The sequence below is a fragment of the Heterocephalus glaber genome, unplaced genomic scaffold, assembly GCF_053883595.1.
Source record: "Heterocephalus glaber isolate CG9 unplaced genomic scaffold, H.glaber_assembly_v1.0 deba00001504, whole genome shotgun sequence".
Classification (NCBI taxonomy): Eukaryota; Metazoa; Chordata; class Mammalia; order Rodentia; family Bathyergidae; genus Heterocephalus; species Heterocephalus glaber.
This window is the reverse complement of record NW_028258324.1, coordinates 44398898-44411500: the sequence shown is the minus strand read 5'-3', so window position 1 is coordinate 44411500 and position 12603 is coordinate 44398898. Positions and strand designations below refer to the sequence as shown.

Sequence of the window (12603 nt, the reverse complement as noted above, 5' to 3'; positions counted from 1 at the left end):
TTGTGGTGATCCTCCCAGCTCAGCCTCCCTGAATGCTGGCTGGGATTATAGGTGTGAGCCACCACATAATGGCTATACTGTTTTGAGTTTTGATTTCTACTGTAGGTTTGAAGTAGGTGAGATCACTTTTTAAAGCTCTTCCAGATTTGGAATTTATAATCTGTGATCTTCAGTCTTGTACATTATCAGCACCCACCCCAGAGACTATTACCCCTTACAGGATTGAAACTGTTGATGGATTGCTCGCCTTTCAGGCTTCACCACACCCGTGCTGAAAGGAAGGAAGCTTGTGAAAGGGACAGGACCTCAGACTTCACTCACTCATCAGACCCTTGCATTTTCCATAGCAGTCTCTTTGGTAACTTGAAGTATTTGCACGTTGTTCATTCAATGATTTTAAATGAAGAACCATGTGGAAAGATTAACAGAAGCATATTTTAACTTAAATTAAAATTGGCAAAATAATTCAGTATTTTAAAAGCTTTACTGGTATCCTTGATTTGTAATCTGATGTAAATGCTATTGAAACTCTTGAGTGGCCTCAGTTTGTGAATATGTATTCTAAAAATTTCAGTTCTAAATGGTCATTTTTGGAGCATTTTTCATAGGAACAGTATTAAAATGTGATTATGTTTGATGTAGGCCAGCCACCTGTTTAGACCATAATGTTACTGAAGTAGTGCACTTATCGTGATAAATAAGAACTGATAGTATTATAAAATTAGTTTCAGAGGAGAGACTGTTAAACACGGGTGTTTTTGTTTTTTTTTTTTAAATAAATGCAAGTATTTACAAAAGGTAAAAAGTATTTGACCAGGTTTATTGTGGCATAGAGGTAAATTGTTAGCAGGAGTTCTGAAAGTGACTCTAGCCAGTTAATCTGATTCTTTGACCTCTGTCAGCCTTTATATCTATGCTGATATGTGTGTGTTCAAAAGAGTAAAACACAAAAATGATTCCATTGAGCCAACTCTCCCTGTTAGTATTTCATCTCCTTTTTACTGAGATTCTTGAAAATTTAGACTCCACTCTAACCAACTCACTGTCATCTGCAGGGAGCTTTCACTCTCCATATTCTAAGTATACTGTTCTTCGAAGGTTATGTCTTAACCTTATAAAATAACAAGTTTTAAACATTTTCTACACCCATAGCATTTAAGCTCTGGCCACTTTTTTCTAACTTTTTTTTTTTGGCAGTGCTGGGAATCAAACCCAGGGCCTCATAATGCTAGTCAAGTGCTCTATACCTCAGCCCTAAAACTCCATTTTGGGGGGGGGGGTTCGGGGGTTTTTTTTGGCACCGGGGATTGAACTTGGGACCTTGCACTTTAAAGGCAGGCGGTGGAACCACTGAACTGAATCCCCGGCCCAACTCCATATTTTTGTAATAATGATTTTTCTCATTCAGTTCTTCCATAGCAATGTATAACCTAACTTGTGTGCTACTCAAAATTGTTCATTTTCCTTTTTTCCTTCCATGTTATTAGCTGTATACGGTCTGATACAGTATTCTCTTGTTCACTGTTTTATATGATCATGCCTATAATAATCAGATATTTATTAAATAAGTGATTTTTTTTTTTAACCAAATGAGATAGCCCCTCTGGTTCTGTTATTTTGTTTGACTCTTAATTGCTTTTTCATTGATACCATGGCTTCCATTTTCTATACTCTGTTCACTCTGTTCTTTTCATTTTAACTACTATCATTGCATTTTAGCCTCCCTTTCTTATTCCAACTTTATTATGAAATTATTCCCAATTTGCTTTTACATTTTACCATGTGGTATATTAAGTAATTGCATAGGGATAGCAAGACTACTATTGGAGGCTGATCAGACCTACAATCACCTGACCAGGGCAACAGGATAACAAAAAGACAAGATCCTTACTGCATAAATGGGAGGCCCAGGACAGTCAAAGCTCTTATCAGGCTAAGACACTGTCTTCTGAAGCTTGCCACTATTTATTGAACACACAGCTTCTTGATGACGGGGAAGGGGTAGTTCAGGGAACAGTGGAGCAGAGAGCACTAATGCAAGGGGGCTCCTAGCAACAAGGGAACAAGACATTCTAGTAGGAGCAGATCATTGATTAATGGGAAATTTGTTTTTTCCCATAGATTAATTTCTGCCTCTATAGAAGTTTAAGGTGGGAGTCATGCTGCCCTTAGCTGCCCTATTGTCTTGCCATCCAAGACTTCACAGTGTCATGGATCATTGAGACCTCTGCTGTAGCCAGTGGTGTGGGGAGTTGTTCCTTTCCCACACACCAACTGCTGGGTCTTCAGGCAACCATTATGGGCCAGTAGGCAGACTTAGACTTTTGCTATGAAAAGCCAGTTTTTTAATTTGTAGCTTGCTCAGGCTGGTCTCCATCAGAGTACACCTGGCATTTACCTATGTACTCTTGCTTAGTATTTTAGTCTGTTTCTTTTTTTTTTTCCTTACATTGATAAGTTCTGTCATAAGTTTTCCTTGCTTTCACCTTCTGTTCCTTCTTTTTCCACTTCATGCTAAGGCAAACCATTCTACTTAAATCAAAGTAGGATCAGATAGTAGAATAAAATTTAGGAATTAGCTTTTTATTGTTTTGTAAAATTAGCAAGTTTTCAGCTCAGAAACAGGAAAAAATTTTCCATATTTAGAACTATCAGAGATGAGACTTAACAGTGCCAATAGATGTTGAGTCCCTTTCACTGATAGGAATGTGGTAGAAACTAAACAGCCTTCACATTTGACAGGTTTTTGAAGCAGCACTCCATGCCTTTCATTATGTCTTCCAGACTGTTTTAGGTCTTTGATACATTTTTAATGTCTGTTACAGTTTAGGTCTAAAATGTCCCCCCAAAGTCTCAGTGTTCAAAGGCAGTACTTTTGAAAGGAAATTAGATCATACAGACACTACACTCATCAGTGGATTAATCATTGATGACTTCATAGCTAAATGTACTCTAAAGAGATGGGGCTTAGTTGGAAGAGGTAGGTCACTGGAGATCAGACTTGGAAGAGTGTATTCTTGTCCCTGACCCCTTCCTGCCTCTCTGCCTCCTGGTTACCATGGTTGAACAACTTTCCTCTGGCAGGCATTTCCACTGTGCCATTTCTACCTTAGAGCTAGCTAACCATGGACTAAACCCTCTAAAACCTTGAGCCAAATGAACTTCTTTAAGTTGCAAGTGTCAAGTATTATCCCAGCAACAAAAAAGCTGACTAATACAATGTCTAAGAACTGCCATGCAGCTAGTAAGTGCTAAAAATACATTTGTTCAGTGAATGAGTAACTTTGGAACATGAGTCCATGGAGGAGTGAGGTGGTTCCTTATTTTCTCATCAGACTTTGTTTTGTGATGTGAGAGTATTAGTTCTTGGTTCCGAAAGTCCAGGGATCAAGTCTTTGGTTTCTAGATGTTTGGCCTTGGACAAGTTATCATCTCTGAATTTAATTTTACATCTGTAATATGGCAGTTACTGTAAAGTAGGTTATGCTGAGGACTCAATGCATATGGAAAAATGTTATATTATGCTCAAATGCTTCACGAGTAATAGAAATTATTTGATATTAATGGCTTGTCTTTAATATAGTTCTGTAACTACAGTTTTTCTTTCACCTTATGATTTGGATTGTTTTTTAGTTTAGCAAAGGAAATAGGTGCTTTCTCCTAACACATTTTCCTACCTACTCAAGGCTCAATTTCTTATATATTTGAATTCTTAATTTTAATTCCAACTCCCAGCATGTCTGGGTTTCTCTATAGTTTTTTTTCACATTTTAGAGCTTTGCAGACTTCTAAATACCAAAAAGTACCACTGCAAAATTAACATGTATTTTCGTAAGTAAAGCATATTTGGTTTAATTTTCGCAATTTTAAGATTTTCTTTGGTGCTTTGATGCCTGTTTTGTTTTTTGTTGATACTTTCAGATGACAAAGTTAATACACAAGTAGCAAAAATAAATTTTAATAAACATATAGATACCTTGATTCTTTGTTCATTTTTTAATTCTTTAATTTGGCTCTCTAAACATGCCTATACATTGTATATTTCATTATTGTAATTTTATATTACATACAAATGCTATAATTGTGCATTTTTTTGGTATCTTTTTTGCCCAGATTGTGTATGATGTTATTAGATATGTCATTTTTCTATTCCATAGTTCACTGCTTTCAAGTGAAATGGTTTCTTGATTTAATACTTTGTGAACTAGTACTTAACTAGGAAGATTAGCCATAAAAAAGATAATTTGGGAATCTGCAAAGGAAAAGAGATATTTCCCTGACCAAGGTTACTTTTACAAGTAAAATACCATAATTAATCAGCTTTTCATAAGAGAGGAACTCTGCACTTTGGAAAGGAAAATTATTTGTGTTTGTCATTTCCCATTACTGTAAAATCCTTTTTCTTTTCCCTTTTACTAGATAAGTGTGTATTTTGTGCCCATTCTTCTATCATACAAAAAAAGAAATATTGCAGTGAATGAAGATTGCTCTGCATTTTAGCACTGCTTTTTCTACTGTAGTTGGCTTTTGAATGAGGATGACAATGGAAGAGATGAAGAATGAAGCTGAGACCACTTCCATGGTTTCTATGCCTCTCTATGCAGTCATGTATCCTGTGTTTAATGAGGTAAGTGGGTAAACATTTTCTTACAGGCTCTGCAGTTCCTTAATGTGTGCTATATTTGTTTATTTCATATAAAAAATAGTTGTACAGGTGAATTCCACTTATGTGTTAGGCATTGTTTTAGCACATAAAATAGTGAAATCAAAACCAGTTAGATATGTCACTACCCTCTGGAAGTGAGAGAGAGAGATACTGCAGAAAAGAATTCTGTAAGAATTATAAAACAATCACATAAATAAAAATTATGGTAAGTGCTATGAAGTAAAAAGAAATGCATTAACAAAGAAATTGGCAGGTGGGAACTCTTCTAGGGGTCAAGCCTCACTAGAAAGTTAGAAATAAGCCAGAATATGAAAGAGGTAAGTAAAAGTTAAAGAGTTCAAGGTGAGTATGATCTATGAGTTGTAATTGAAAAATATAGGAAATGTTTAAATTTTTTTAAAGGACACATTGTCATTAATCCCCTCAACACTCTCCCTTATTTCAAACACACTTATCCCATCGTTTTTGCATCTTTCTGAATCAGTTCTGGTAGTTCTCTATCACAAGTGTCTTTTGTCAGATTGTCATGACTGCCTTGATGTGCTGAAACTTTTACCTTTCTTATCTTTCTTACCTTTCTGGTCATTTTAACTTTTGGGAAGAGCCAGAAGTTTTATGGTGCCAGAGGCAGTGGATAAAGTGGATGAGGACACAATATAGTGTTTTATAAGCCTGCCTTTGTATTGGGTCACACCTGGCAGCAGCATCCACCATATTTTTTATCATACTTGATAATGATGTGAAGACAGCTTCCAGAACTGCTTCAGTAAGTGGCAAGAATGATGGGAAAAGTGTCTCTTTTTCTTTTTCTTTTTTTGAAAAGTATCCTTCAAGCAAAGGGTAGTATTTTGAGGGAAATTCATAGCCGTTGGGTCTTACCATGATAAATTTTTCAAACTTTAAACATTGATCATATATTTTGTTCACTTCTTCTAGGTATCTAGTATAGCAGGCACAAAGATCCTTTAGTAATTGCTGTTGGTGGTCACAGAGCACTTTTTTAAAACTGGCATTTGGAAATAACATTGTATTGTATCTGGAGAAGATATGATTATATTTATACTGGAGGAATTATATTGGACTTAATACATTTTCGGTTTTTCTTTTACATTATTATTAATCTACTGATGTATGTAGAGAATCCTAAAGCTGGAAGTCCCTTAAAGATTATTCATTAATTCCCTCTTTCTAATGTGAACTAAAGCCCTGAAGTGTGAAATTATTTTCTTCAATTTACCCAGTACTAAATTCAAATCTTGGTATTCCAGAGTCAGTGTTCACTGGCTTCAACATTTAAAAAATTTAATAATTACTTTTTTGCTACTTTAAATACCTTTCAAAACTACTAACCTTATTGTTGACACTGTAGTTGGAAGACCTTGCCATTTCCAATGTTTTTTCATTCCTTTTTGTAAAATATTTTTCTTAGAATAAGATTCTAAGTTTCATATCCATTTTTCCTCACATTATTGCATTGATCTCAGTTTATGTATTGTATCATCTTGTTTTAGGAGCAGTAGATAGTGATCCATTTATCCTTTTTAACAAGAAAACTATGGATTTAGTTGTCAGATAAGACATTTGGAATTTTGAATACCATCAAATACTATCTATCTAAAATAATCTCAGTTCAGAATGGTGGTTTGGGTAGAAGTTTTTTTGTCTGTTTGTTACATAAAAGATTCTGGGGGCAAGTGGCCCAACACTAATAGCATCAGAAACTCAAGTTCTTATCATGTGCTCCACCATCTGCTACCAAAATGTCACTGTGCTGGATAGCTACTGAAGGTCCATCCTTATCTCCTGTGTGAACTCCTTTCCAGCTGAGCCCACTTCCTTAAAGCAGCCATTTTGAAAGACCTACAGAAGACTTCACTTACATCTCACTTTCAAGAACTTAGTCCCATGACCAATCTTTACTGCAGAAAGAGATTGGGAAATTTAGTTTTATAACTAAGCAGGAAGCATCTTTTGAAAAACCTATCTCTTACTATAATATTACCATGGTAGCATTAGAGGTACTCTTAGGGTTAGTTATTTTATCTGTTGGAGCTGTCAACCAATAATTAATTCCACTATTTTTTGTTGTTGTTGTTGTTGTGATATTTTACTTAGTTATTGCAGGTAGCTATTATTAGAAGCAAGGGCATCATTTCTGTTCAGTAAATACCAAATGTCAACCATATGTTTGCTAAGTACTCTGCTAGGTTCTATAGATCTGAAGTAAAAGATAATGTACCATTCTCAAGCATCTGTTAGGAAATACAAATATTTAAATAATTAAATATTTGTATTTAATTAATTATTAAATAATTAATAACTAATAGTTAATTATCCTTGTACTTGGAATAAGGTAAGGAAATAGACACTGAAAGCTAGTAAGTAATCTATGTTGCTAACAATTACAATTTGAATCGCTTGACTACTCCAAGAGTAGTCAAAACCTAGAGTTATTCCACCTTTTCCTATCTGATGTCTAATTTGATAGACTGTTGGGCAGAGTTATTTGGGAAAATTTTTGGTTTTTTGGCATTTCAAGTCTTCATTCAAGGGGAGGAAAATTTACAGTTTCAGTTTGATCCTCTAGTTAATGAAGAATAATGAGAAAACCTTTGTTCTAACAATTTGGTCTTTTTTCCTACATATGAAAAATGGCTATTTGAATCTTGACATTGCAAAAGATTTATGTAGAATGTGGATTTCTGGTAAAATGAACTATTGGGACTCATACTGATAAAAATTGTTTTATGTCTTATGTGTAAGAAATTAACATGAAAGAAAAAGATGTGACTAGGAATGAACTACTACATCTCTTCCGTAAGTAAAGGTAGTAATTTTTCTCCAGATGAGATCTGAAAACCCCTATGGGTTAATGGAACCGGAATTAGAATACATTGCCCAATGACTTAGTTGCTCCAAGAATTAATTATTAGAAATAAAGTTTGAAAATGAAGACTGAATGTAGCAGACTTGAGAGATACTACAGAAAGTTTCCCTGGTCTAATTCTCAAATTGAATTTGCTAATCTGACATCATAGTATGAAGCCTTTAAAAAATTATTTCTGTCATGCATTCAAAAGCATGTTCAAACTGCACAGTTTTAGAAATAGTGATGGTTGTGAATAGGTTTTCACTTGACAGATAAAATTTAGGGCTTGATTTAGGAATGAAATGAAATTATTGTGCTTTCAGATGTGCAGTATTTGATTAAAAAGTATTTTATTCAATACTAGCATTATTCTCTGGTAGTCTAATGTGTTAAGGAACATCTAAATAAGATACTTAATAAATTAAGCATTAATATCAACTCGTACTTCAGCCACAAATTTCTCTAAAAGTCTGCTAAATAGGAATTTGTAGTTTGGGATGATTGCTTTTCTGTGCTTTGTTGATTTAAAGATGAAAGTGGTTCACATTAACCTATCACAAAATAGCAAGGATGAGTATTTTACTCTAAGTCTAAATGATTCACTAACTTTTATCTGAATTGTACAAGTTAAAAAACTTACTCATTTCCACCTTAACATTTGATCCGTAAGCACTACAGTGGTAGTCTAGAAAATCCTGTTAACATAGACTTTTGTCTACTGAAATATCCTTATGCCTGGGGAAATTTTAGTAGTTACTTCAGCTTACAAGGCAAAGTTATTTATGGCATTCTGGGAGCTTGATGCTTGTAAGACTTGAAAAAGCTACTCCAAGACAGCTGAGAAGGAGTACATTTCTTGTTTAATCAGCTGCTGGGGAGTTCAGAGTCCAAATATCATAATGGAATAGTTGGTTTCTAGAAACCGCATGCCAAGTCTTAGATCAGTTCTCATGGAAGTATAATTTCTTACTGATTTTTTGTATATACAGCAGGAGGGAGACACAGTAAACTTCTGTATTCCAGGAAAAAATAGCCGTGTGTCTTCTTTTCCAGTGACCTATTAAAGGATTTGTTTTAAGATGAGGTATAATTTCTAAATTTATATCACATTTTAAGAAACAAACAGCTTTATAACTAAAAATCAATTTTAGATCACCAAGGGCATATACATTTTTTTATTAGGCAATCACACAAAAGCGTATTCCTAAATAAATAGTATTCCATTCAGAGGCTCTGAGTCAGCTATTTCTGCCAATTCTTGGCATATGTATAAAACTCTTTAACTTTTTTCTAGTAAGCAAATGAAACCTAGGACTACTTCAACTTTACTTACCTGCCTCATTACCCCCCCCTTTAGAAAAAAAATTCGAACTTCAGACTTTTAGCATATAAATAACTTTTGCACAGTGGAAGTGTTCCATTTTACCTGCACTCTACAACCCAGAGATGGTCATAGTTAACATTTTGGGTTTGAATTACCACACACTGGTTATATAATCTTAACTCAGTTTCCTTATCTGTACAATCAGCATAAATGACAGTACACTTCATTTTTTCAGGAACCTTATGAAATAAATGAGTTATTGAATTGCAAAGTATTTAGAATTGTAACAGACATACAGTATTACTTATTAAGGAGTCTTTTCAACATATAGTATACTTTCTGACAAAATTGTGGTCATACTGTTGATTTTTGTATACTTGCTAGTAATATTTTAGTTATGTATTTTTAAACTAGTTTGGTGGCTCCACATACCTTTTGTGCCAGACATTTTGACAGCCTCAGAAACTGATTCTTTTCGAAGCATCAAGAGAACTTATAATGTACAGAACACAGCTGGTTGCATTTGCTTGCTTTGTGGCAGCTTGAAAGCTAACAGGTGACTGGTTGGTTCCATCTACTTCTCTTCTTCTGACATGCTTATTTTTCCATCTGACTCACCTCATTCTCATTTGAATCAGGAGAAATACACCTGGAGTTTTTAATTCTCATTTTCTTTCTTTTAAAAAATAGGATCAAGGGGCCGGGGATGTAGCTCTGTGGTTCCACTGCCTGCCTTGCAAGCACAAGGTCCCAAGTTCGATCCCTGGTACCAAAAAAAAAAGTAGGATCAATAATTCAAAGGAGGCTATAGGGTAAGATCAACATAAGAATATTAAACCTTGCCTGATTTTTAGGAACCAAGTAGATTTGTAGGCATTATGGAACCAATTAACCTAATTATTTTGGCCTTTCAAATTAGCTTTCATGAGATTTTATGTAAGACTCTTTAAAACTTGAGCAACCAAAGGGCTAATTTTTTTTTTTTTAATTATGGGTTTAGGAATCTAGCTTGTTGTCAGAAAAATGTAGGAGTGAACTGATAGATAATTCTAGAGGGAACAATGTAATAAATGAGCTCTCCACCGAAATGAAGTTACATGTAAGCTTTTACAATATTTTTTAAAATGAACTAGGATGTAAATTTGACAGATTTGCAGTTGATAGTAAATGTTCTGAAAAGTTAGCAAGCATATGTTGCAGAAAGAGCTCATAAAATTGAAAGTAGGCAGAATGTGCGGTTAAAGTGAGTCCTAACATTGAGCTATCAGCATGTCCATTCTACCCCAATGAGCTTCAGCAGTTTTCCTTCTCTTGGATGAGATGTTGTATACTTTTGTCTCTCATTCTGATTTCCTTATTTTCCCATACTCTGTTACTGGTGACATGAAGTCCTGTATGGCTGAATTCCAAATAGTGCTTTTTGCTTTTCTGGTATCCATTATTGCAAGATTCAGTTGAAATGTTCCTCCTGCACTAGACCCAAAATACAGTGTATGTGCTATCTACTAACCAAGTAGTTTTATATTCTTCAAACAGGCTGGGGATTCTTTCAAGATACTCTAGTCGGATTGTTAACCCTACCCCTCAAAGAGTGTTGGATTCATTAAAAGTATTAGAAATGGAAATTTTTGAAATTTTTTTCTTTTCTGAATTTTTTGAAATCATACCTTTATGAGTTATAAGCCCTGAAGAAACCTGGAAAGAGAACTTCTAAAGAAGATGATTTTAAAAGGCTAAGCCACTTTAAAAATCAGCTCAAATATCATCTTTGTAAAGACTTGCCTTTCAACTTCAGTTGACAGTGATCCCACTACTTTTCTTGAAGGCACTTACTTAAATTGATTACCTTTTAGAGGTAAAGATCTGTAGTCTGTTTCTTTATATCGCTTCTCATTGATTTCTTGCACGTGGTAGAAACTGAAGTGTGATGGTTTTTATAGAGCTAACCATTAAACAGATTCAATGATAGGTAAACTCTAATCTGAGAAGAATGAATACAGGCCATCAGGGTAGCATTAGTGGTTTGTGTGTGGACAGATCTGATATGAATACTGTTTCTGAACTTAATAATTATTTAACATTGGGTTAATTTATGTGAATGAATTCCTCTGCAAAATGAATATGATAACTTAGACTTATTGTGAGAATTTGAGATATTCTGTATAAAAAGTTACTAAGTCTGGAATACATGCTTAATAAATGATAATCTATTAGAATATCAGAACCCTGCTACTGTCAAGAGAGGCACTGTTAACACAAGCATGATTTTGTCAAATAATGTAGCACAAGAGACAGGCCTAAAAGAGATAACACTTTTTAATGTGGTAGCAGTGTGTCACTGCCTAAGTAGTACAGACTTTAGTTATACATTAAAGGATAGTTTAGATAAATGTATGGATGAGAGATTGACTTCATGTCAGACATAGGTATGTACCTGTGTTCTAGTACACCCCAGAAAATGTGGCTACATATGAGCCTATTAAGTTTATTGTAGAATGTGTTGGCATATAGTATACCCCAAAATGACTCTCATCGGAGTTCAAGTGCTTCACAGCTCAGACTTTTGATATGGTAAAATATATCTGACTATCCTGCAACTTTCTCTTTTTTGTAAGAGATACATGTAAACTTAATCTGGAAATCCAGACATGTTGATGTCTAGTTTAGTTAATTTTATTAGCTCTTCACTAGTGTTTCTTAACCTGTTTTTCTTGCCTTGGTCCTTTCATGTATCAGTTTGAGCATTACAGAATGAGTTAATAATGCTGATATTTGAAAGCATCCATCTGAGTCTGACCTTTGACTTGTTGTCAGAGGTCACTGTGGTTATAACCCAAATAAGGAAGTAGAGACTTACTTGCTCGTGTCTCCTTTGTACAAAAACTTAAGATCTGACGTGCTGTATTGTTAATTTTAATCTTAAGTGGTAATATAATTACATGACTTGTGGAAGTAGAAAACTATTTTCATTTTTAGAAACATACCTTTGTTAAATTTATAAACTACTTCTAGTTCATTATTCTCCCACATGTGCTTATTGGACCCCTTCTGGTTTCTTTTACCTGCTGAGCCACTATTAGATTTTTACAAGTTTTATAGAACCCAAGTTAAATATTACGCTAAATGGTTTATTGCTTTTTAGTAGCCAAATTATTTATTTTAGCTAATTTTGTTGTTTCTTCTTTCTGCATAAGGTAAATAATCTGTAGGAAGATAGGGTATTTGGCATTTCTCACTATCTTGTTTAGAAATTAATTTGATTTACAGTATTGGATTGTCCTCTAGGTATGTATATGTCATTTATAAAGCAAATTTTATACTTTTATTGCCTTACGTGATTGAAAGGACTATTTCATAATACGACATATTCATAAAGCTTTTATAGACATCCTTGCTTACATACAAATGTATAAGGTTATATTATTTTCCAACATTAAATATTGTCCCAAGTAAAAAAATATATACAGTTTTTAATAAAGTTACTAGTTCAGTCATTAGGAATTCGTGACATCTGAATTTTACTAAAGCTGGGTATTTTAAGTTTGGCTGTTAACTCTTCAATATATGAAGTTATTTTTATGAAATTCTTTGCCATTTTTGGTTTGCTGAAAAATGCATTATATGAAGTATATATAAAAGGAAATGCATTTTTTGAAATTATAAACTGTATATATTAGAAAAAATAAAAGCATTTAGATACAGCTTTTGATTCACTGTTTTAAGTAATCATTTGTTAATGGTGAT

At 34.0% G+C, this 12603-nt stretch overlaps 1 protein-coding gene across 5 annotated transcripts in view; it reads left to right on the top strand.

Annotated features, from left to right (window-relative positions):
• The window catches only part of Pdcd10 (programmed cell death 10), a 42671-nt gene that overhangs the window by 15941 nt on the left and 14127 nt on the right, over positions 1–12603 (top strand). For 2 of the 5 annotated variants that reach the window (XM_004834552.4, XM_087186486.1), the window contains one exon: positions 4420–4627. In XM_004834552.4, coding sequence (XP_004834609.1) covers positions 4532–4627 — 96 coding nt within the window. In that variant the 5' untranslated portion in view covers positions 4420–4531. Of the gene's footprint in view, positions 1–4419; positions 4628–12603 lie in introns of those variants that run through there. The other 3 variants (XM_004834553.4, XM_087186487.1, XR_015440941.1) reach the window with 2 other exon arrangements.